Source organism: Lepidochelys kempii, chromosome 1, assembly GCF_965140265.1.
Source record: "Lepidochelys kempii isolate rLepKem1 chromosome 1, rLepKem1.hap2, whole genome shotgun sequence".
NCBI lineage: Eukaryota > Metazoa > Chordata > Testudines > Cheloniidae > Lepidochelys > Lepidochelys kempii.
In genome coordinates, this window is record NC_133256.1 from 35,469,560 (window position 1) to 35,496,710 (window position 27,151).

Here is a 27,151-nt window from a genome sequence, read left to right on the forward strand (position 1 = left end):
AATCTCCTTCCTTAGAAGTTTTTAAGGTCAGGCTTGACAAAGCCCTGGCTGGGATGATTTAGTTGGGGATTGGTCCTGCTTTGAGCCAGGGGGTTGGGCTAGATGACCTCCTGAGGTCCCTTCGAACCCTGATATTCTATGATTCTATGAGAGTGGAAGAGGGTGTTTGGTGTTCCTGTTTTCAAGCCTGCCTAAAAAACTTTCTAAACAAGATCAAGAGAGCAGAAAAAACCTGATTGTTTTAAAGACATTTTAAAAAAATGTTTAAGACAAATCATTTAAAGGGAGCTATTAGAAACTTGACTATTTGAATGCTGTACACAGTCCTGCACGGACGTCAATTTTAAAAAAAAAATCAAGTTGACAGTTGATTCTTAAAGTACCAATAACTAATGTGGGTAAGGTTGGTCTTTTAGTCTATGTCTAGGAGCCTTCTGTAGATCCTGTTTAAGTCTATGAAGACAGTGAAGGGGAGAACTTCTATATCTTGTCCTAATCCTGACCAAGACCTTTCCATTAATTCTCTTCCACATACTGGGTCAAATTCAGCTATGGGGTAAGCAGGCATAACTCTCATTGACTGCAGTGGAAACTGCACCCACCAGCAGCAGAGCTCAATATAGTCCACTATAACAAGAAGGATCCCTAAACTGAAAACCGTAAACTCATTATGCTGTCTCTCGTTATTGCTATGCAAATCAACAGCATGTATTTATATTTCAGTACTTAAATGGATCAGGACTATACACAACTAAACCTGCAGTGTCGGTATGCTGACAAACTCTTCCTGAATTATTTTTAACTTAAATTTAAATTTGCTTTACAAATTGTTCTGGCACTGCACTCCCATAACTAATTTAGTGCTGTAGTTATCAAAGAGGAATAATATAAGAGGAGAAATGCCATGAAGGGGAAAGGAAAAACAAATTATGTTATGTTAGAAGCACTTATCCTTGAAATTTAGGTTTGTATCTAGAAAATGAAACAAAGCTTTGATATATTGGTTCTGATGGTCTTGAAACAGGTATGCTTTCTAGTAACATTTCCTCATCTTCTTGGCTTAAGGAAATGGAAACAATGCTAAATAACAACAGAGGATGCACCAAGTCCCTAGTATTCCCTCGCTGCACATGGAAGCAACAATGAAGAAATCCTGTGGAAACAGGATGACGGATGGAATGGAGTTTGTACCAGGAACAGTACCAGAACTACTAAGTAGCATCCGATCACCACAGAGCTACCGCCATGAAAACTATTCAGGAGCTGAAGGTTCTGTGTTGAAAAGTACTTTGTTCACATTTATAGAAGATCGGACTTTTATCTCCTGCTCTTCAAGTAAAACTTCACTCCCAGAATTGATATCCTCATCCTTTTATAAGCCTTTGTCCTGCCACACTCATCTCCACAATGATCTGGGTTTTCTCTCTGACTTTAGATTGCAAAACCCTTTGGGAGTAGGTAGGAACCTTTTTTTATATTTGCTTGTTATTCACACTATAATAATAAGTATTATATATGTATGTGTATATATATATATATATACACACACACACACTAACACTTATTATAGGCTGAACAACAAGCAAATATAAAAAAGGTCAACAACTTATATATATACACACACACATGCAAGTTGTGTGTATATATATATATATGTGTATATATATATATATATATATATATAAAATGAAACAAGGAACATCTTGGGTCCTTGTACTTATTTTGTAGAGTGCCTACATAAATTCATCAGTTCATCTTTTGTTGCACCATATTCTTGGAACTTGTAATCTTTACTTAGAAGAAAATATATAACTTTTTTTAATGAGCCCTCAATACCTCATTACAAGTTATCAGTACATAAAATATGAGGGTGTTTCCATGGCTAAAAACATAAAACAGTGGGTGGAGACAACAAACTACTATAATGACCTCTTGAGACCTTCCCCATCAGGGAGATCAGTGTTTCTAGGAATAATATAGCTCTTTTGACATGCAGATGTAGGCATAGTAACTCCCACGAGATACCATAAGGCCTACTGTGATACATAATAGAAAAAAAGTTGTTGACCAGAACAAAGTAGTATGCTCTGCACTACAATATCAAAAATGAAAAGTAGGTCCTTGTACCTAGAGTTTTAGAACCTACCGGCTATGGCATTGATTTTGGGATGTTGGAGTAGAGAATTCTAAAAATCCTGGGTTTTGATAGCTGCCAAAAGAAATGATCTAAAAAACCTGTAACTAGAGCTATAAGGGGAATTAGTACTGTAGGCTATGAGAAATTAGAAATGGAAACATTTATTTGGATTTACTTGAATTGGGAAAATTCAGTGCAATTAGTGGTTGACTTCCAGGAGTCTATACTGGTTGTACTTTCTGGTGTCTAGGATAAGAAAACCAGAACATTGAAGGTGAAATTACATTAAGTTATGATTCATATAGTGTCATTGGCATGAATGATGCTTTACCAAAAAAAAAAAAAAAAAAAAAATTACAAGGTTCCTGACTCAAAGAGCTTTCAAGCTAAGGGCTAGATTGTGTCCCAAGGCACAGCCCTGAGTCAGGGCCAAATGATCTACTTTAGCACAACCAGAAATTATGGATTTGGCACAGGGGTGCTGGAACTAGGCGCACTGGGGGTGAGGTAGCACCCTCTGGCTTGGTGTCCATCATATACAGCGTTTACCGTTTTGTACAATGGCTTTCAGCACCCGCACTATAAAAATTGTTCCCAATGCCACTGGTTTGGCACAGCAATTACTAGGTGAAATTATATGGCTTGTGTTATATAAACAATTGATTAAACAATAAATTTGTAAGCACCTAGAGGATAACAGGGTTATAAGGAATAGGCAGCAGAGATTTATCAAGAACAAATCATGCCAAACCAACCTAATTTCCTTCTTTGACAGGGTTGCTGGCCTAGTGGATATGGAAGCAGCAGCAGATGTGATATATTTTGATTTTGGTACGGCTTTTGACACAGTCCCACATGACATTCTCATAAGCAAACTAGGGAAATTTGGTCTAGATGAAATTAGTAAAAAGTGGGTGCACAATTGGTTGAAAGACCGTACTCAAAGAGTAGTTATCAATGGTTCGCTGTCAAACGGAGAGGGTTTATCTAGTGAGGTCCCACAGCAGTCTGTCCTGGGTCTAGTACTATGCAATACTTTGATTACTTGGATCATGGAGTGGAGAGTATGCTTATAAAATCTGTGAATGACACCAAGTTAGGAGGATTTGCAAACACTTTGGAGGATGGGACTAAAATTCAAAACAACCTTGCCAAAATGGAGAAATGGTCTAAACTGAACAAGACAGATATTTAATAAAGACATGTGCAAAGTACTTCACTTAAGAAGGAAAAATTAAATGCATAACTACAAAATGGGGAATAACTGGGTAGGCAGTAGTACTGATGAAAAAGATCTGCTGGTGACAGTGGATCACAAATTGAATGAGTTACAAAAAAGGTTAATATCACTCTGGAGTTAACAAGAATGTTGTATGTCAGGCACAGGAGGAAGCTGTCCTGCTTTACTGAGCATTAATGAGGCACCAGACGGAGTAGTGTGTCCAATTCTGGTCACCACACTTTAGGAAAGATGTGGACAAACTGGAGAGAGACCAGAGGAGAGCAACAAAAATGATAAAAGGTTTAAACTGACCTATGACAAACGGTTAAAAAAACTAGGCATGTATTGTCTTGAGAAAAGAAGACAGAGAGAACCTAATAACTCTCTTCAAATATGTTAAGGGAAGTTATAAAGAGGATGGTGATCAGTTGTTCTCCATGTCTACTAAAGTCAGGACAAGAACTAATAGGCTTAAACTACAGCAAGGGAAATTTACGTTAGATATTAGGCTCTAAAAGCAGTTTATCTCTGGAAATGCTTCCAAAGGAGGTCGTGGAATCCCCATTGTGACATTGCACTCCATATGTTTTATGGAAATATGCTAATGAGTGTGAATATAATGTAACTGGAATATGCTTTATGCAAAAGGTCTCTTGTAAGGTATCATTACAACGCTTATAATCTACTGAGTGTGTTCATCCTATTTGTATGTATGTATCATTCTTGTATCTGAAGCTAGAAATATAAAGTATAACTCTGACGTACTATTGTAATTATGCAAAGTGTGGGCCATTGATGATCGTTTAGAATCTTGATGGCTCCCATTGACTAGAACAATTGGTTGTAAATGGTTTTGTTTACTTGCAAGCCTTCCTGTGTTCGTGTAAGCCAGCTCAGGAAGAACGGTGGAATCCATCTTAAACCTGGTGCTTTTCCACTTAGAAGGAAGGGTGGGGATCCAGAGAGACAAAAGATTCCCACCTTGTGCCATAGCTGTAAAAGGGGGTGGAAGAGAACAAATGGGGGTCCCAGTCATGAGAAAGCCCCTGCTTTTCACCTAAGATGTCTGCTGGAACTAACAAGGACTGTACCATGGGAAAGGATTGGGCTCAGACTAGGAAGGAGTCTAGTCTGTGAAAGAAGCTTATTGGAACATCTCTCAGGGTGAGATTTACCTGTATTCAGTTTCTTAATGTATTAGGCTTAGACCTGCGTGTTTTTGCTTTATTTTGTTTGGTGACTTACACTGTTCTGTCTGTTATTACTTGAAACCATTTAAATCCTACTTTTTATACTTAATAAAATCACTTTTATTTATTAATTCACCCAGTGTAAGTGATTAATACCTAGGGGAGCAAACAGCTGTGCATATCTCTCTATCAGTGTTATAAAGGGTGGACAATTTATGAGTTTACCCTGTATAAGCTTTATACAGAGTAAAACGGATTTATTTGGGGTTTGGATCCCATTAGGGACTGGGTGTCTGGGTGCTGGAAATAGGTGACCTGCTGAGCAGTTTTTGGTTCTACTGCATTTGGTTCTGTCTATCCATTAACAATCTCCTGCTCAAAAGTGAGACTGCATTAATTTATTACAATAGACTCTTTCAATAAATAAAGCTGATTTTTGTCATTACCATTCTTCATAGTATACCATTAACTACTAGGAAAGATATATAACTATAATCTAGCACAATATAGACACAATCAAACATAAGAACTTTAATCTAATGGGATAAGAGCATGATCAGGATAACAAAAAAAACCTTAAAATTTATTCCTGACAAATTGAACATGTATATTCTCTTATACAAGACATCAAGAAGGAAAATGTAATGGGGAGACAGAAGAAGCAAATCATCACAGCTAAAATCGCAGTTTATTAAAAAAAAATTTCTAGACACTAGGCTCTAACGGACTTGATAAACTTTAGGGGTGTTTTGCCCTTGACTTCAATAGGACCAGGATTTGACCCTACGTATACAGTGTACTGCCCTTTAAAGACATGTTACGCGTGGTCTATAGTTGATAAAGTGTGTTTAAATCAGGCTGAGCAAAATAAATATGCTGTTAGACATATCTGCTGAATAAACACAGATGGGATAAAGTAAAGAATTAACTTACCGTTGCAAGATCTGTTTTAGATTGTAAACTCTGTCAGTTGCAGTTGTCTAAAACATCACACACACCTGTGGTTCTATCTAACTAATGTATAATACATGGTGGGTCGCTTAGATATAATAAAAAGGAAGAGAATCAAGATAAGGAGCCTGAATGACAGTCAGAAAGATGGAAACAATCAACCACTGCAAACAAAATCTACAATCTGTGGCAACCTTCCTGCAGTATGATGCCTCAAGAAACAAAGATCCTCAATTATCAGGGGGTAGCCATGTTAGTCTGTATGCACAAAAACAACAAGAAGTTCGGTGGCATCTTAAAGACTAACAGATTTATTTGGCCATAAGGTTTCGTGGGTAAAAAACCACTTCTTCATGCATCTGAACAAGTGTTTCTTTACCGAAGAAAGCTTATGCCCAAATAAAGATGTTAGTCTTTGAGGTGCCACCGAACTCCTTGTTGTTTTTAAAGATCCTCAATAAGATCACTGAGCAGACCCATTCTAAGAAATAACGAGTTGGTAATACTAAGAGATGGATTATGAAATAAAAAGACAAATCAATGAATTTGATGACCTAAAATACCATGGCTTACTGAGACCACACAAAATCCATGGTATCAGCACAACAGGATAATAAAGAATATAAATGGCTTTTAACAAGAGAAGAGACAACTGCATTAAAGAAAATAGTAGTAGAGAGATAGGTGTTTTGTCAGGAATAGACAAGGTAACTAATGAAGCAGACAGAATACTTTATGAAACTAAGAAAGCTCTGGAAAGATTTAAGATCTAAGGAGGCTCAAGCCCTACAGTGAACTGACAGAAATGAAAATGTTAAAATTACTCAACTGTGTAACATTTCACGCTTGAGACGCTTTCTTCATTTAAAAGGGACATCTTCAAGGTTGTTAGTCTAAAAACTGACCTGCCTCAAAAGTGGTCTAATGTTGAAGGTCTCGTCTTCTGATTCCATCTTTTTCCACCCCGCACAAACTGATTGCTGCTGCTGAAACTATATATCTATCTTGAGAAGACATGCAACGTACCATTACGTAGTAACACACAATAGATCCTGTGTGTTTCTAACAACATATTGCATGTGCATGTGGGCCAAAATTGCCCGGTGCAACCCAGGCTCATGTCATGGATTTCTAACGGGTAACTTCAACAGGAGACTGCTGTCAAGGTAGGCCAGTTTTTAAACCTAAAAAGCCTGGTGCTGTTCCGTTAATAACTTCTCGATATAAAGATGCTGTACAGATAGATACATTATTTTTCTCTCCTTTTAAAAATAGGGTTGGTATTTATACCTGAAATTTCCAGTATGTACTGTAACAGGATAGTAGTCCATACTGGGCGCACGCAAAATTATACCACCATTTTTCTAGCCCAGTAACCAACCTCCCTTAGGTTCTCCCCTCAGTTTTTTAAATTGTTTATAAGGATATGGTGCTAGGAATTGCCTGCAACCAGCAATTTGATCTCAGCTAGTACTTTAAGTCCAATCCAATGCCTACTGGAATAAATGATAATCTTTTCATTGACTTAAATGTAAGTTGGATCAGGCCCCTAATACCCATCATGTCTTCCTCATCTGTGTTTATTCCATGGGACTTGGCCCTCTCACCTAATTGGTCTCTCTCTCTCTTTCTGAGGTACACATTGATTTAGAGGTTGACTGACCATACGAACATTTCACGTTAAATGAGCTTCAGTACTTACAGACTTCCTGACATCCCTTGAAGAAAGATCAATCAACTTCTTGTTCATGGACCACTCTTCATCAGACTCCAGTATAGCTTTCTGTAAAAGCATTGTATCTAAATGTGAAAACAGCCCCTCACACAGCAAAGCACAAAGTGTAACTTTTTAATGTGATAAAGTAAATGATGAGGTATACTATGCAATGTGAATACCAATAATTTCTCTGCTAAGGAAGTAGCTTTATTTTTGGCAACATTTCTGCAATTTTCAGAACGTAAATATTTTATAGAAATAGTGGGCAATGTTCACATAGTCATTTAATTCTGTTTCTTTTACTTCTTTAGTTTTATAACCACAATCTAACTTTTGCCTAACAAATGATATTCAACAAGAACTTTCAATTTAATAGAGAATACAAAAGTCATAGGTCACACATTCCTATCACCATGCTTACTAAAAGCCACTTATAAGTTCATTAAATTTTACTGTTCTTTTCTGCAGTAGAATCCAACTTAGAAGGCTACTGGCATTCAAAGACTTATAATGCTACGTGTCTGCCCTCATAGTATGGGAATGGAATCTGCTGCACCTACATTTTACATGTCAGTTGTGATGTATTTTAATAGTAGAAACACTTGTTATGTTCAAATAACTCTGAATTAGATCTTGTGCATTACATTCCTTTTATTGTTTAAAGGGAAAGAAAGGTTTAACAGCATCTAGTTTGATATTTAATGAAACCAAACAGGTGGAAAATTTCACATGTGGTGAAAGCAAGTTACTGTGTCTGCACTAGTCAGATTGACTGTTACATGTTGTTGGAAACAAAACAAAATGTAATTTCATTCCAGGGAAACTCAAAAAACCTCAAGAAGCAAGGCACTATCCATGTCTGCAGGCACAGAGGGCCCCATACGCTGTTTATTGCTATGGGAAGTCGATTCTGACAAGCCTATGGGGACCACCCCCTCTGGTCGGGGGGAAGAAGAGAGCACAGCCAGGCACTGGAGCTGCTACTATGTACATTCACTGATTATTGCTCCCTACAGAGCTGGGACACAGGCAGTGCGGAGGGTAAGGCAGCCGCTGAGCTGCAGCAGCAGATGTGGAGCACTCTGCAGTGTGAAGTGGGGAAGCAGTGTTCCTTCCACACCTAGATAGAACACATAGATACATCTAAATGGTATAAATTCCCACATGTTAAAATGTTTGAAAATCCTTTTTTACTAACCTGCTAAGACCCATTTTGGGTTTTGAGTTTCTCCTGCAGGAATTAATGATATCGCAAACTCTTATAGCCCTGCAAGGAATTCAGCTTCTTGTTGAATCTAACAGAGTGTCAGATATTAGAACCCTGCACAGAGAAGAACAGCTCTTCCACCGGCTCACCTGTCTAAAGAGAGGTTCAAACCCTGCTATAGTTCCTGATGCGGGGTTAATAGGACACAGCTATTCTAACACCACGGGTTATACCTTGATAGGCAAAAAAGATGTGTTTTTCAACAGCTATACTCAAGAAGTCAGAAATAAAAGGAATATGGGAAAGCCACTGAACTGACTGAAGATTAACCACTTTTTAAATACCTTAAAGTAGATGGGAGCCATATCCCCCAGTTCTTTTGGGAGAGGAATGCATTCATATACCATATGATATCGTTTCTTTATACTCATGTTTGTCTCTAGGAAGACACAATCCAATTCTTTAGATTCAAACATCTTTACCAAGGCCTTTCTGAACATCTGTAAGAGAAAAAGATTATAAATGGAAATGTTTAAAAAACCCCAAACTCTGGAACTAAAAGCTCCAGTCTCACTAACAACAACACTGCTGCATGGTATGGAGAAACTAACCCTAGGAATGAACAGCCAGAATGATTCAAAGACCCGAGACTACCACAACTGGACATGATCAAGTATACAGAGCACTGGACTAGGACTCAGGAGACCTCAATTCTCTTCCCAGTTTGGCCATTGGCCTTGCAGGGTAACCATGGATGAGCCATTTCATCTCTTTATGCATCAGTTTCCCCATCTGTAAAATGGGGATAATGATATTGGTCTCCTTTGAAAAGCGCTTTGGGATCTACGGATGAAAATCACTCCATAAGAGTTGGGGATCACTATTCAACACTCTTAGCTAGCAACATGAGGGACAGAAATACATTTGCCTTGTAAACTAGTAATAAATTGGGAGGGGAGGTGGGAATTATCTTTCATTATGTGCTACAGGCCTGCCATTGGCATATCCCCTGCACTGCGGCTTGAAGGGGGCTTGTGTAGGGCTGTTTAAGGTGGCTCAATGCCTATGCCAGGGATGTTATTCCCTGGCCTGCTGCAGCGCTTTTACAACTTCTGTATACCATCGCAATTGCATACAGAGCCAGAGTGTGGGGGACAAACTCACTTCTTTTTTAAGACCGTACGATAGCAAGTGAAACTTTCTCTCGTCAGTCCACTGACTAAACATTTTACTGTTCAGATCTAGTCACATAAGATACTCTTAACTGATCCAGATACTTTTCAATGCTTGCTCTGGAATAGACAAATACTTTCCTTCATAGGTCTTATCCACACAGCTGCTTGCAATAGAACTTTTGTGTCTGTGGAGAGGAGTCAAGTAGAGTCTCTAGTTTACCCCTTTCTCCATATTACATTTACTACCAAGACCTGGGACAAATGAGTTCCTTAGAGTGGGAAGCTGCAGAATGGCCTAATTCCTCCTCTTTTTTTTTTTAATTAACCAAAAGCAGAAAAATGAAAAATAAAAATGAAACAGAAGTAGCTTAATGTTTTCCATCAAAAATCTGATGCCTCATCCTTTCAAAATACACAACTAGCACACTACAAATCACAAGAAGTTTCTGCCCAAATCCATCAAACTACAAGGTTACATTTAGAAAGGAGCAGAATAAACTGTAAGCATGAGAAGGAGCCTCTCTTAATATTTTCGAACTCAGCTTTTTCATCCTTAACTAGCCCTAGAATTTTGATGTCAGGCTGAGTATCACCAGCAGACGATTGGATTCTTCCTCTCAGTTATTTTTTTCCTCTAGTGGATGACAGATGCCTGTAAAATTATTTTGAACATATCTGAATAAAGGCCGTGTGAAACTTCCCTCTCCCTTGGCTTCCCAGCTCATCCCTAATTCTCTATAAAGGCACAACTACCTTGTAGCTGCTGTGACAAGGCTACTGAGGTAGGCTAGGTGTTGCAAAATAAGAATATTGGTGTGAGGGTGTGCAAGTGGTAATGGTATTTAAAATAAATATCAGTATCTTTCCTTCCCTGGCCAATAGCTCCAAGGATTGCACAATAATCACTGCTATTTGTTACATCATGCCAAGTTTCTGAGTGAAAATTTAATGTAACAGTTGATGCCTTAGAAAACGCCACCTTCAGTGCCACCACATTGCTCCCTCTGCATTTGCATTAATGCCACATTCCTCCAAGGGAATTTAGGGGAGCATTAAACCAAAAACCAGGTGTGATACACTACTGTCTTACCGCTACAATCCAGCAATACTAAACACAGTACATTCCAAAAGCTCAAAGGATCTTCAGATACAGTTTATATTGAGTAACAGCCAGCCTGCCATTTCTTAGTATACTCTTAGTATACTTAGTACGCTCTGTTTTTTCAAATTCTGAAAGGCCTAAAAACCACCATATAACTCAAGACAAAAGTGAAAAACAGTTCCCAACAGCATACAACAGAGCATTTTAATAAATTACCATAGTATAAGCAAAGGTTTACACACTTTATATTTAAATGATTTTTATACTCACATTACTTTGGCTGCTGGACATGTGACAAATTAAATAGAAGGCCATCATAAGAAAAACTACCCAGAGATAATAATTAGCCAAAAGATGCGACTTGCAGAGCAATATGAACATCAATAAACTATTTACAAAAACTTAAAATATAATCAAACTGCCCGGCCAGTTTATTTTATTTTTATGCTTCCCCCCAAACAATAGCAGTGTAAAATATTGCCTTTGGGTCACAAAAGTTTGCTCAGTTGTAAAGTAAGGGTCTGGTCTTACTCTTACTGTAGTCAACGGGAATCTTTGCACTGAATTTAATTGGAGTTGGATCGAGCTCCAAAGCCCCTCTGGGTTTGATTCTTATATTATCCCGAACATTTTAACCCTCTCTATCATTGTATATTCCACAATTTACAATGAGAGGTGACCACACTGGTTGGGATAAAGAAATATTTTTTGTTCCATCTTTCAAATTGGACCTCCTTCCCCTTTTTAATATATTTTAAAAGTTGAACCTTTCCTCCACATTTATGCACAATTCTACACTCTGTAGTTCTCAATCAGTGGTGTCTAAACAGCAAGAAAGGCCATTACCGTGGTATTTTTGTCCCATCCATAAAAAAGAATTACAAGAATGCCTTCTCTCTCAATATTTCCTGACAAAATTTCCAAATGGGACTGGCTAGTTTAGCTGAGATCTGGTTTAAGAATCCAAACCTTTAGGATTCTTACCTAGAACAATCCTTTTGAAGTTTACCTATCATTAAATTATAGTAACAGATGCAGTATTTTCTGCGCTCAAAACCAGGCAGTATAATATATAACAAATATAGAGGTACAATACATATTCTATCAGCACTGCACTTTTTAATGTTAGGACACTGATCCTATCAGATGTAGAATTCAGAAGAAGATTTAAAACTTATTTTATTTCCATTGGAGTTTTGCCAGAGTAAGGACAGCCAGGTTTGGCCCAGGGGTTTAAAGCTGGTAACAGGAAATGCCCACTTTTAAATTGTCTCTGCACTTTCTCTGGGCCCCAGATGGGAGAATACTGCTATGCAGTCCCAGAATTACTGAGTCTGTATAGTGTTTGTATGTATGTGGTGATTAAGATGACTCTGCTCTCATTCAGCCCCAGGCCAGTGAGCATCTGGAGAGTTCGTCCATTGGGCTACAGATTGATAGGCAAAAAAGTCATTGTATGGATGGTCATGAAAAACAAATAGCTGTGAATGCTGTAAAAGTCACTCCAGTGGGTCACTTGAATAAAAATTTTGGAATACTTTTGCAGTAATTGCTCATTCCTAGTGTTGTACATCACTTTTATGTATAACAAATGCTCTCTCTTTTGTTATTCTGTATTATCCATTCACTGAACTGAAGACACCTTTATAACAGACCCAATTCAGTAGCATCTGCAAACTTGACACACTTGCTTTCACTGTAATCACCCTAGTGTTAAGACAAAAAATAAAATAGCAGCAATAGTTCTAACTACTACAGAACTCCATGGCTAATCTCTTTGTAGCATGAAAAGGTTATATTTACAGGTAACCTTTGTTTCCTCTGCTGTAACACAAATACAATCGTGGACCTATTGTTGCAAGGCCTGTACCCTGGGACTGGAGTTCTGATTTGCTGGAAGTGGAAAAAATAACTGTTTTAACCTGGCTCAATACCACTCCCTATAGTCACCAATCTGTTCTGAGTGGACCCAATCACCGGGACCCACATGCTTCCAAGCCAAATAGCTCTGGGTAGAGTCTCATCACTGTTTTTAGCACTGGGGCCTTAGCTCACACTACTGGGCTCAGACCTCTTATCTCTTGGAACCACCCAGTTTTCCCTAGACCAGGGGTTCTCAAACTTCATTGCATCGTGACCCCTTTTAACAACAAAAATTACTACACAACCCCAATTGGGGGGACGGGACCAAAGCCTGAGCCTGCCTGAGTCCTGCCTCCTGGGTGGGGGAGGGCCAAAGCCACTGCCCTGTGTGTGGGGGACCTGTAACCTGAGCACTGCTGCCCAGGGCTGACGTCCTCAGGCTTTGGCTTCGACGGTTGGGCTCTGGCTTCCGCCTCGGACCTCACCAAATCTAAGCCAGCCCTGGCGACCCCATTAAAACAGGGTCACAACCCAACCACCGCCCTAGACCCTGAAACCAGTGTCTGAGACCTTCCAAGCTGCCTAGTTGCTTTCACATGATCTCCCAGAGCTCCATCAGGCTAAGGGCACTCCACTACTTGTTTAACTCCTTCTGGGACAACATGGCAGGTAAGCAAGGAACACAGGCTTAGCAAAGGAATTTCTTAACTACAGTCACTTTATTCTTAAAAAATACTCAAGAGTTACACATCTTTGAAAACAAAACCAAACCCCGAGATGCACCTTCCCCATAGCTCAGTGGTTCTCAAACTTTTGTATTGGTGACCCCTTTCACACAGCAAACCGATGAGTGCGACCCCCGCCTTATAAATTAAAAACACTTCTTTTTATATTTAACACTATTATAAATGCTGGAAGCGAAGCAGGGTTTGGGGGTGGAGGCTGATAGCTTGCGACCCTCCCCATGTAATAACCTTGCGGCCCCCTAAGGGGTCACAACCCCCTGTGTTAGAACCTCTCTCTCTCCCTCTGCGAGTCTGAGGTTTGTCAGCATTTCAGGCTGGGAGAAGATCCCCCACCCCCGGTGGGCAAAAGGCATAACTGCAGCATCTCTCTGCCAGAATTTATTTTGTTTTACAGTATTTAAGTCCCCACATGGACACACTTAGTTTGCAGTAAGAGTGCCCTCAGGCCATTTACCTTAGTCACTTTAAAATGTATTAAGCTAAGGTGCAGAAATACACTTTTAACACACTTAAGTGTCCACATAGAGAGCTAGTACAGAGTAATTAATGTGCTGTAAATTCATATCTTTAGTGCACACTAACTTCCCCATGTAGAAAAGCCCTAAAAGTCTAAAATATATGTCCATTTATTCTCTTTCATCATTCTCAAATGTCCTCCTCTCATCTGTCCTTAATCAAGATATGTTCACCAGCTGTTCCAGAGATCACTCCTAAACTATTCAATTTCTCAGCATGCACCCTATTTCCAATAGCAGGATTACTGCATAACTACAGGCACATAGGGAATCATACTCCTTCCATAGCTGATATCAAACTAAATGTCTCTAGTTTTTCCTCCAAAAAAGGTTTTTAAAGCCATTTTGTGCTCTCACAAACTTTCTTCTGAACGTGTGAAAATGTTTAACAAAGCTTCTCCATTCCCCAACCCCCTAGTCATTTAGGGTTTTTTAAAAAGTATGTAAATTATCTAGATCTGATGAACTGCCAAGTTTAAGAGCCTCTAACCTTTTTATACCCCCACCGCTCCAATGCATTTCCAGATGTTGATTTGTAGACTAAAGCAAGGGTTTTCAACCTTTTTCTTTCTGAGGCTCCCCCAACATACTATAAAAATTCCACAGCCCACTTGTGCCACAACAACTGGGTTTTTTGGGGTGGGGTTGTTTTTTTTTTTGGTATATCCAATAGATTAAAAGCCAGGGCTGGAGTTAGGGAGTAGCAAGCAGGGCAATTGCCTGGGGCCCCATGCCACAGGGTGCCCCGTGAAGCTAAGTTGCACAGACTTTGGCTTCAGCCCCAGGCAGCTGAGCTCAGGCTTCAGCTTTCTGCTCTGGGCCCCTGCAAGTCTAACAGCAGCCCTGCTCTCTAGTTTATTTTGGTGGACCCCCAAGGGGTCACTGACCCCTGGTTGAGAACCGCTGGACTAAAGAAAGAAAATCCCTCTTATTTTTCTATGTTTGTTTCCTGACTTGCCACTATTTCCTGAAAATACACAAGCTTTTATTTAGCTATTACACATAGCTCACGAAAGCTCATGCTCAAATAAATTGGTTAGTCTCTAAGGTGCCACAAGTCCTCCTTTTCTTTTTATAATATATATAGTTATAGTTATTGTTAGCGGAGTTACTCTGTTTTGCAGTATTTAACACCCATATACTTTTTATCCATGTCCACGTCTTTTAAATCCCTATCCAGTCATTACATCACTGTTCTCCCTTTACAATTTTGATTTTTTTCAGCATATGCTATAACTTTTGCTCTATTTTTTCCCCTATTGCCACGTTGATTTTACTTCCTATTTGAGATTTAATTTTTCAAGGAAAAATACTGTATGAAGCAGGATTTCTTTCCTTTCCTTCCCTGTTTAGCAAGAGTACAATTTAATGTCCGACACTATGGCTGAATTACCTCATCTTTGTCCAATTCCATTCTCAAACTATTTTTTCTTTGCCAATATGCAATTTTTTTTTAAGTCAACTATTGTTTTTTGTTCATATTCACTAATGTATTGCAGAGCTGACATTTACCCCCCTCTAATGTATCACATGTAATTGCATTCCTAATCTGAATGTGCAATTACTATGATTGCATACACAATCAGGTCATTCTACATGTCAAGGACTAATTTTCTGCACCACCACACATCCCCCAGAATACCTTTCTACGTCTCTTACAGGGTTGTTTGCACAGTCAATTCATTCACATCCAGAATAGTTTGTATAATCTAAAGGAGTACTTGTGGCACCTTAGAGACTAACATAGCTCACGAAAGCTTATGCTCAAATAAATGTGTTAGTCTCTAAGGTGCCACAAGTACTCCTTTTCTTTTTGCGAATACAGACTAACACGGCTGCTTCTCAGAAACCTTGTATCATCTAGAAATTCATCTGAGTTACAACATGCAGGGATAGGGTACTGGCAGTTTTGAGTGCCATTATTATTTGTTAAGCAAGACCAGTGTGTTCAGCAGGAGGGAAGACCCAGAAGTGGACCAGTGACTGCCTCCAGAACCTTATGTAAATAGAAACATAGAACATGACAGAATAACAAAGTTGAAGCTGTTCATTCTCCATCACTGACAATTTTTAAATCAAGATTGGATGATTTTTTTAAAAAGAGATGTGCTTTAGGAATTATTCTGAAGTTCTTTGTGTTATGCAGAAAGTCAAACTAGATGATCACAATGGTCCCTTCTGGCTTTGGAATCTATGAATGTAACTATAATTTTTTTTATTTTTATTTTTATTTTTTTTACTATTACTCTGGGTCCCACATTATCTTTTCTGTCTCTTATTTGCTACTTGCAGCATTTTTTTTTTTCAAACGACATTTTAAGGTCTTTGGAGCAAGAAGTCTGTGTGATTTCTACAGCACTTTGTAAAATAACTCCTCAATTAACGTTGTCCCGGTTAACATTGTTTCATTATTAGGTCACTGGTCTATTAGAAAACATACTCCCTTAGAGTCCTGCAATGTTCCCTTATAACGTTGTTTGGCTCCCCCCGCTCGGCGCTCCTGCCGGGGACCAGGGTAGGGGCGTGGGGGCTTGCCTGCTCCCTGGCTGGAACGCTGGGCAGGCAGAGTAGGGCAAGCCCCCGCACCCCGACCCCGCTCCCCAGCTGGAACGCTCAGTGGGTGGAGCGAAGCAAGCCCCTGTGCCCTGACCCTGTGACACCCCTGCCTAACCAAGCTTCACAATCATCACTGGTGAATACAGTATCAAATTGTTTGAAATTATTTAAAACTTATACTGTATATGTATATAATGTCTTTTGTCTGGCGAAAAAAATTTCCCTGGAACTTAACTGCCCTATTTACATTAATTCTTATGGGAAAATTGGATTCACTTAATATCATTTTGCTTAAAGTTGCATTTTTTCAAGAACGTAACTGGGACATTAAGTGAGCAGTTACTGTACAATAGAATCCCATCCTGATTAGGACATTTGGGTGCTATGATAATACAAACAATATACAATAAATAGCAACCGCTCCTGCTGAGCCTACTTCCAGTGGGATTTCATTAGATGATTTGCTACTATGTTGAAAAACACAGCTGTCACACTCCTACACCTTTAAGTAAATTTTTTCTTCACAGTCTTTTGTCCTTTAGTTCTTGGGCCTTAAAATTACACCTGTCATTCAGGTATGGGATGTCTGTTTTTCAGGATACCCATGCCATTGAATGGAAGTTGCCCTGAATTGAAGTAAATCTCCTACAAGACAAGTTGCATGTTAAGATTCCAAGGCTGTTTGCTATGGATTTCTTAGTGGACGGCCTTTGAGCTACATCATTACATTTCATAAAATCTCTTTCTACATTTGGTATGTCTGCTTTAACCCTTGGCTTTAAAGATCTTTAACATGGAAAAAGCAAGAGCGCGGCCAGGCAGCAAGCTATCAAGGCCACAAATCTGCGAAGCCACAAGGGCCTGAACTGGAGAGAAAAGAGGTAGGGGGCATGCAGAGCTGCAGCAGGGAGAGGTGCCTTTCCCCCAGCCCCAGAGCTGCCCTGGCAGGGAGTGGTGCCTCTCCCCTAGCCTCAATCCTGGAGCTGCTCCGGCCGGGGAGAGATGCCTGTCCCACGGCCATGGTCCCGGAGCTACCCCGGCCCTGGGTAGTGGCGACGAAAGAGGGCTGGGGTGAGTACTCTCGCCCTGCCCCAGCACCAGGGCAGCCTGTACCCCAAACCCCTCATTCCCAGTCCCACCCCAGAGCCCACTCCACCAGCTGGAGCCCCCTCCCACATCCCTGCACCTCAACCCTCTGCCCCAGCCCTAAGCCCCCTCCTACACCCCAAACCCCTCATCCCTGGCCCCACCCCAGAGCCTGCACCCCCAGCCAGAGCCGTCACCTACTACACCCTAACCCTCTGCCCCAGCCCTGAGCCCCCTCCCACACTCCGAACCCCCCAGCTCCACCCCCGCCACACATCACCTCCATATTGATACACACAACAAAATTTATTCTGCACACGGATGTAAAAAATTACAGGGAATATTGAAAAATATGATATTTTCCTTTTTGGGCACTTTTGACCATTGAAGTCAGAGTGAAGAAATGACTGGTTCAGTCACTCTCTTCTGAAGTCTTGATCTTTCCCATATTTGCTGGCCAGGTGCCTTTGACTGAAAAACTTCCTGGACAAGATTCATCAGTAGATATGTATCTATAAATATCTATAAATATGTATAATGCTTTGAAGGAATATCAGAAACTAGGCCTACAACAAGCTAAATCAAAGGAATAAGATAATGAGAAACACATTGAATGTGAAATCCTATTAACCAGGATTGGCAAACTGGTGAACCACTTGGCTTTCCAGCTCTTGACACAATTAATGCCCAAGTTACTTATAAAAATACCAGCAGTGAATATAAGAATCTGAAAAACTGGCACAACCATATATTATAATATATATCATAACTAGGCACTTATTAAAGTAACATTAAGACAAGATATTTTGGTCACAAAAACTGGTAACATGACATCTGATATTGCACATTTTTTAAAAATTTGTGTACAGCTCATCATTGTACCAGTATGTGAGTGTTATTCAAAGATTTAAAAAGGGCAACTAATGTAAAACTGAGCCTAATGAACAAAAAAGTAGAAGCTGAAGGAAGGGCAAAGTAAAAATAACTCAAGATATCATGTGAAAGAGGGAGGACAAAAAGATCAAACAGATTAATTAACTCAAATAGAAAGACCATGAGTAAAATTTTCAGAAGCACTTACGTTTCACTGACTTTCAATGAGACTTAACTGCTTAAGTCACTTTGATGCTTTTGAAAATGTTATCCCTTACACTATCTCTTGAGGACAACTAGCGAACTCTGGTGTATTTAGCAAGGATGGAATTCCATACAAGGGGGCGGGGGAGTGTCCCTGAAGTGAGATAGTTCAGTCCACAGCCAGAACCAGCTCAAACCTCAGAATGGAAAACAGAGAAAACCCAAGCAACCTCAAAAGCCCCCCAGGGGCTGTGGATCGGAAGCAACAGTCACTTACAATAAGTATATTAATATATTAATCAAAATATTAAAAAGTAGCTAGAAAACGAGCTATCTCCACAGATGTAATAAATAGCAGTGCTTTGCTGACCTGGATTTCTTCCCAGATGTCTTCATCCAGAAGAGTGGCAGCAGTGTAGTGTTGCAAAGGGGCTATCACGCAGTGGCCTTCAGTAAGGGACTGACAGTTCGGCAAGGATAAGAATACCTACACAAAGAAACATTTTCACTCCCAGTCACAAAAATACTAATTTATTTCCAATGTCAAAAAACATTTTAATCCAGCTAAAGGTGAGGAACATGGGATTTTACTGAAATTTAATCTAAAAGGCATTTGTCCTCTTCCAACAATGTTTAAAGGAAGAAAATCATATTTAAGCCGATTTAAATTAAACAAACAATAGGCTTCTTGCAAGTCAGTTAACCTGATGAACATGGTGACCGAGGTTCTTAGATTCCTTTGGGCCTGATCCTGAGAAGCCCAGAGCCACCACAACCCCAAAATCATCAATAGGAGTGGAGGGTGCTAAGTGACTTAGACTGGGCCCTTTGCATATCATATATACTTTGCTAAAACAATACTAGTAGGATCAAGACAATGTGGTAACAGCATTTCTACTAAGTATTAACCCAAATAGAATTGTTCAGTCTACTGTGGTTACAAACTCACATAAAAAAAAAAGGAGAGTATTTTTACTTTTTTCGTTTATTATTATTAATTTTAAATAAAGTAAAAAGAATTCAAAATAAAGCGTGAGGAATTTGGGGGGAATGGTAAAAAGCAAAGTCTATATTAAAAGTGTTTCAGATATTTAGTAATTTTGTACAATTTATAAATATCAAGAGAAACAAGCAGATACTCAGAATAAAACTTGAGCTGAAGTATAGCTCCTTAAATAATGTAAAATCATTAGTACTTGGTTATTATTTGTGCCAGATTTCAAAGGCCTGGTCTACACTACGAGTTTAGGTCGAATTTAGCAGGTTTATCTCAATTTAAACCTGCACCCGTCCACACAACGAAGTCCTTTTTTCCGATTTAAAGGGCTCTTAAAATAGATTTCTTTACTCCACCCCCAACGAGGGGATTAGCGCTGAAATTGGCCTTGCCGGGTCGAATTTGGGGTACTGTGGACGTAATTCGACAGTATTGGCCTGCGGGAGCTATCCCAGAGTGCTCAGTTGTGACCGCTCTGGACAGCACTCTCAACGCAGATGCACTGGCCAGGTATACAGGAAAAGGCCCACGAACTTCTGAATCTCATTTCCTGTTTGGCCAGCATGGCGAGCTCACCTGCACAGGTCATCATGCAGAGCTCATCATCACAGGGGACCATGCAGTCCCAGAATCGCAGAAGAGCTCCAGCATGGACCAAACAGGAAGTACGGGATCTGATCGCTGTATGGGGAGACGAATCCGTGCTGGCAGAACTCCGTTCGAAAAGACGAAATGCCAAAATATTTGAAAAAAATCTCCAATGGCATGAGGGACAGAGGCTATAATAGGGACCCGCAGCAGTGCCGCGTGAAAATTAAGGAGCTCAGGCAAGCCTACCAAAAAACCAGCGAGGCAAACGGCCGCTCCGGTTCAGAGCCCCAGACCTGCCGCTTCTATGATGAGCTGCATGCCATTCTAGGGGGTGCAGTCACCACTACCCCAACCCTGTGTTTTGACTCCATCCAAGGAGTGGGAGGCAACACGGAAGCGGGTTTTGGGGACGAGGAAGATGAGGAGGAGGAGGAGGAGGAGGTGGTAGATAGCTCACAGCAAGGAAGTAGAGAAACCGGTTTCCCCAACAGCCAGGATCTGTTTATCACCCTGGACCTGGATCCACCCAAGGCCGGCTCCCGGACCCTGAAGGCGGAGAAGGGACCCCTGGTGAGTTTACCTTTGTAAATATTATACATGGTTTAAAAGCAAGCGTGTTTAATGATTAATTTGCCCTGGCATTTGCGGCCAGTACAGCTACTGGAAAAGTCTGTTAACGTGTCTGGGGATGGAGCGGAAATCCTCCAGGGACATCTCCATAAGGTTCTCCTGGATGTACTCCCAAAGCCTTTGCAAAAGATTTCTGGGGAGGGCAGCCTTATTCCGTCCTCCATGGTAGGACACTTTACCATGCCAGGCCAGTAGCACGTAGTCGGGAATCATTGCAGAACAAAGCATTGCAGCTTATGGTCCCGGTGTTTGCTGGCATTCAGAAAACATCCGTTCTTTCTCTCTCTGAGAGTGATATCATTCATTGTCAGCTGGTTGAAATAGGGTGGTTTTAGTAAGCAGACAGTCAGAGGTGCCTGTTCCTGCTGGGCTGTTTGCCTGTGGCTGAACAGAAATCTTTCCCGCTGTTAGCCACGCAGTGGGGGAAGGGGTGAAGCCATCATCTCACAGAATTGGGTGTGTATGTGGTGGGGGTTAGTTGGGTTTCTGCTACACATAAAACCGGAAACCACAGCCCCTCCTTTTAAATTGCCAACCCATTTTTAAATGCCAACCCAATGGCTACTTCATATGGGAAATGAGGGCGCTGCTGTTTGAAACCATTCCCAGATGTTAGGAAGGTTAAAGAAGCCAAAAGACTGTGGCTTACCATGGCTGCCTGCAAGCCAAATTCTGCTGTCTGGCCCTGCGTGAGTTATCTCTCACACCAAACCGGCATATCCTCAATAAGAGGCAAAATGCGACCTTGTAATGAAAGCACGTGCACTAGGTCATGTTAACAGCAAGGTTTACCATGAAAGAGTCCTACCCATTGTTCTATAAAATGTGTCTTTTTAAACTACCTCTTCCTTTTTTTTTCCCTCCACCAGCTGCATATGTTTCTCCTTCCCAGAGGCTAGCGAAGATTAGAAGGTGAAACAAATGCACTTGAGATGAAATGTTCTCTGACCTCATGCTGCCCTCCCGCACTGACAGAGCACAGCAAAATACGTGGAGGCAGACAATCTCAGAGTGCAGGAAAACACAATATGACCATGAGGAGAGGTGGCAGGCTGAAGATGGTAGGTGGTGTCAGCATGCTGAAAGAAAGCTGGAGTCAATGCTCAGGCTGCTGGAGGATCAAACTCATATGCTCCAGCCTATGGTTGAGCTGCAAGAAAGGCAGCAGGAGCACAGACCGCCGCGACAGCCCCTGTGTAACCAACCGCCCTCTTCCCCAAGTTCCATAGCCTCCTCACCCAGACGCCCAAGAACGAGGTGGGGGGGCCTCTGGCCACGCAGCCACTCCACCCCAGAGGATTGCCCAAGCAACAGAAGGCTGGCATTCAATAAGTTTTAAAGTTTTAAACTTTTAAAGTGCTGTGTGGCCTTGTCCTTTCTCCTCCACCGCCCCACCTGGTGCTTCCCTCCTCCACCATCCCTCCCGGGCTACCTTGGTAGATATCCCCCTATTTGTGTGATGAATAAATAAAGAATGCATGAATGTGAAGCAACAATGACTTTATTGCCTCTGCAAGCGATGATCAAAGGGGGAAGGGGAGGGTGCTTAGCTTACAGTAAAGCAGAGTGAAACCGGGGGGGGGGGGGGGGGGAGGGGGCAGGGTAGGAGGGGAGGGGTTCCATTAATGAGAAACAAACAGAACTTTCACATCATAGCCTGGCCATTCCTGAAACTGGTTTTCAAAGCTTCTCTGATGAGCACCGCACCCTCCTGTACTCTTCTAACCGCCCTGGTGTCTGGCTGCGCGTAATCAGCGGCCAGGCGATTTGCCTCAACCTCCCACCCCGCCCTATGTCTCCCCCTTACTCTCACAGATATTGTGGAGCACACAGCAAGCAGTAATAACAGTGGGAATATTGATTTCGCTGAGGTCTAACCGAGTCAGTGAACTGCGCCAGCGCGTTTTTAAACATCCAAAAGCACATTCTACCACCATTCTGCACTTGCTCAGCCTACAGTTAAACAGCTCCTGACTACTGTCCAGGCTGCCTGTGTATGGCTTCATGAGCCATGGCATTAAGGGGTATGCTGGGTCCCCAAGGATAACAATAGGCATTTCAACATCCCCAACGGTTATTTTCTCGTCTGGAAAGTAAGTCCCTTGCTGCAGCTGTTGAAACAGACCAGAGTTCCTGAAGATGCGAGAGTCATGTACCTTTCCCGGCCATCCCACGTTGATGTTGGTGAAACATCCCTTGTGATCACCATTGAAAAGTACCCCTTGCGGTTTATGTACTCGGTGGCTTGGTGCTCCAGAGCCAAGATAGGGATATGGGTTCCGTCTATAGCCCCACCACAGTTAGGGAATCCCATTGCAGCAAAGCCATCCACTATGACCTGCACATTTCCCAGAGTCACCACCTTTGATAGCAGCAGCTCAATGATTGCGTTGGCTACTTGCATCACAGCAACCCCCACAGTAGATTTGCCCACTTCAAATTGATTACCGACTGACCGGTAGCTGTCTGGCATTGCAAGCTTCCACAGGGCTATCGCCACTCGATTGTGAACTGTGAGGGCTGCTCTCATCTTGGTATTCTTGTGCTTCAGGGCAGGGGAAAGCAAGTCACAAAGTTCCATGAAAGTGCCCTTACGCATGCAAAAGTTTTGCAGCCACTGGGAATCGTCCCAGACCTGCAACACTATGCAGTCCCACCACTCTGTGCTTGTTTCCTGGGCCAAGAATCGGTGTTCCAAGCCATGAAACTGCCCAACTGACACCATGATGTGCACATTGCAGGGGCCCGTACTTTGTGAGAAGTCTATGTCCATGTCCTCATCACTCTCTTCTCCGCGCTGCCGTCGCCTCCTCCTTGCCAGGTTTTGCTTTTCTTGCAGGTTATGGTTCTGCATATCCTGCTAGATGATACGTGTGGTGTTTATAGCGCTCATAATTGCCGCGGTGATCTGAGCAGGCTCCATGTTCCCAGTGCTATGGCGTCTGCGCTGAAAAAAGGCGCGAAACGATTGTCTGCCGTTGCTCTGACGGAGGGAGGGGCGACTGACAACATGGCTTACAGAGTTGGCTTACAGGGAATTAAAAACAACAAAGGGGGTGGCTTTGCATCAAGGAGAAACAGAGTGGCTCCCTCAAGGATAGAACTCAAAACCCTGGGTTTAGCAGGCCATTGATTTCATGGAGGGAGAGAGGGAGGAGAAAATGACTACAAAACAAATCTGGTCTATTTTTTGTTTTGATCCACTTCTTCTATGTTTATACATCTTGCTGGCAGCAGACAGTGCAGTACGACTGCTGGCCATTGTCATCTCCTGGGTGCTCGGCAGAAGAAGGTGCAGTAGGACTGCCGGCAGGACTGAATCGCCACGAGACGAAGCTTAAAAGGGAAATGACCTGGCTGAGTCACTCCCACATTTGCCCAGGCGCCCCTGACCGACCTCACTGAGGTCGGCTAAAAGAACACCCTGGAGTACGGCGACGATGGCTACCAGTCATACTGCACTGTCTGCTGCCAAAAGGCAATGAGCTGCTGCTGTGTAGCAATGCAGTACCGCGTCTGTCAGCACCCAGGAAACATACGGTGACGGTTACCTGAGCAGGCTCCATGCTTGCCGTGGTACGGTGTCTGAACAGGTAACCCAGGAAAAAAGGCACGAAACGACTGTCTGCTGTTGCTTTCACGGACGGAGGGAGCGAAGGGGGTGCCTGACGATATGTACCCAAAACCACCCACGACAATGTTTTTGCCCCATCAGGCATTGGGATTTCCACCCAGAATTCAAATGGGTGGCGGAGACTGCGGGAACTGTGGGATAGCTACCCACAGTGCAACGCTCCGGAAGTCGACGGTTGCCTCGGTACTGTGGACGCACTCCGTCGACTAAATGCCGACTAAATGCACTTAGAGCATTTGTGTGGGGACACTATCGACTGTATAAAAATGATTTCTACAAAACTGACTTCTATAAATTCGACCTAATTTCGTAGTGTAGACATAGCCAAAAGAGAGTATGGGGTTTGGAGATTTAATCCCACAATTCTATGAAATAAAGGGAGCCTGGATAGGACAGCCCCATGGATAATTGATTGTGTTTGGGCAGAAGGAGGTAGGCACTCCTCCTATCTCAGGGATCAATAGTCTAGCATGTTTTGCCCAAAGAGAAATCAGGCCTTGTGCCAGGTCTGCAAGGCAGGACATCCTTAACATATGACACACAGAATTTGCAAAGATGGAGTCAGGTTCCATCTGTTAATCAGGATCAGGAAGCTCTCACTACCAATCCTCTGAACATGTGAATGCAGATTTCATAGCATGTTCAAAATGGCTCTGTAAAGTATATGGATTGGAAACTGGGTTTCACCTAAATTTAAAAATTTACGAGTGGATGAAGGTTGTATACAAACTTGGGGAGGGAGTGTGTTTTTAACCCCAAATAAATAAATAAATGGTCTCTATTTACTTCATAACCAATAATTGAATTATCAGATTCAATTTTATTCTTGATTTCATTACAATTGCAAATGCAATTTTATTACATGTCACAGACTTAAACACTGGGCTAGCCTATCCTGCCCTCACATACATGAATGGAAGGCAGAATTTGATTTCAGCATATCAAATACTCACATATTTTCAGAGTAGGACTATCTCCTAACTCTACTGCATGAAGTATTTCTGAATTGGAAACCCCATGTAAAATCTCTCAGAAACAGATTTCCAAATATCTAGATATTTATTGCAAGGTTTTTTTGTTTTGCTTTTTTTTAAAAAGCTTGGTTACTCTGGCCTTAAGGTTGTAAACATTTATCAGTTACTTAAGAAGGGGAAAAGAGCATTTATTTATATAATTCTCAGAAAATACTAAAAATGGAAAGCTTGGACAATAAATGTCAAGTTACACTTTAGAAACTACACACACAAGCAAGGGAATTCACAATTACGTTTGCCCAAACAACTGTCCAGATTCCCTGCTTGCTTTCTACTCTTTGCATCTGATGCATTTCCCTTGCGGCTTGAAATATGAAGATACTGATGTGAATTTTTGATGAAGGAAATTCTGGTACAGACCAAAATTCATGGCTTGTGGTTGCTGCCATCTTAAATCCAATCTATTTGCATAGTTTGTCTAAGCTTCAGGTCAGCAAAGCTTAGCTACCCTTTTAGGCTTTTTCCCCCAGGTTTGAAGGTACAGGGGTAGAACTTTCTATATTGATGAGGGGATTGTAATTTAGACAACAGTTCAGTCATCAAGGTATGGATATTTTTATTTCTATTAATACACTGGGTACCATGATGTTACGCTCCATATTCTTTATAGAAATATGCTTATGATATGGATATGGCATAACAGATATATTTTAAGCAAGATGGGTCTTGTAAGGTATCATTGGAAAGGTTATATTTACTGAATGTGATTATCCAATTTGTATGCATGTATGATTTCTGAATCTAAAGTTAGGAATATTGACTATGTAACAATTTGTGTACTTGGCAAACACCCACATGACAATAGGCCATCAGCCTTGATGGGCCACTAGGAAGAAACAATAAGACTTTGAAGATACTAATCTCTCTCCTTCCTGAGAGGTGTCCTGGGACGTAGCTGTGACACTACTAGGTCATGTGGTCATGTCACCTGGTACTAAACACCATCTTGAACTTCTAGTAATTTTTCACTAAAAGGAGGGAGAGGTCAAGAGTGGGAAACAAAAGATTCCTGCCTTATGTAAATCTTATTTAAGGCTGGGGAGTAAGCTGAGCTGGGTTCACTCTTCACTGAATCCCCACCCAGGATGACTGCTGGACACACTTAAGGAACAAGGACAAAGGGAAAGGGGGAGGAGTACTGAACCCAGGCTGGAAAAGGGATCTAGTCTGCGAATAACATGCCTGAAGATTTAAGCTGCAAGCAGGGTAGCTAAACTTCAAGAATTTCTGCAACCTGCCCCCAAAGCAAGATTTAGGGTGAGAAATTACTTCTTGAAACCAGTCTCTAAGATCTTAAGCTTAGTATGCATGTTCTGTTTTATTTGCTTGGTAATCTGCTTTGTTCTGTTTGCTATCCCTTATAATCACTTAAAATTTACCTTTTATAGCTAATAAACTTATTTGTTGTTTATAACATAATCCAGTTTGTGTCATTCATGGGGCGGGGGGGGGGGGGAAGCTGTTCATCTCTCTCTCTCCACATTGAGGGATAGGGTAAATTTTCATGAGCTTGTGCTGTGCAGACTTGGGTTTACTCCCCAAAGGAGGTGTGCACTTGAGTGCAGGGCAATTTCCTAGCTGAATCTTCCCATAGAGAGCTGCTTGCAGACTCTGTGTGATTCTATAGCTGGTGCGTCCCTGCCTGTGTGTGTGTATGCTTCCAGAGGCTGGAGAGCCTGATGCAGCAAAACAGGGAGAGGGCACGCAGGCTAGTGGAGCAG

The 27,151-nt window shown here is 41.5% G+C and overlaps 1 protein-coding gene across 3 annotated transcripts in view; it reads right to left on the reverse strand.

The window, feature by feature from the left end:
* Nucleotides 1-27,151, reverse strand: part of CWF19L2 (CWF19 like cell cycle control factor 2) — a 162,009-nt gene that overhangs the window by 7,423 nt on the left and 127,435 nt on the right. For all 3 annotated transcript variants that reach the window (XM_073338733.1, XM_073338742.1, XM_073338749.1), the window contains 3 exons: nt 18,915-19,031; nt 8,769-8,924; nt 7,203-7,283 (listed from right to left, as the gene is read on the reverse strand). In XM_073338733.1, coding sequence (XP_073194834.1) covers nt 7,203-7,283; nt 8,769-8,924; nt 18,915-19,031 — 354 coding nt within the window. The remainder of the gene's footprint in view (nt 1-7,202; nt 7,284-8,768; nt 8,925-18,914; nt 19,032-27,151) is intronic.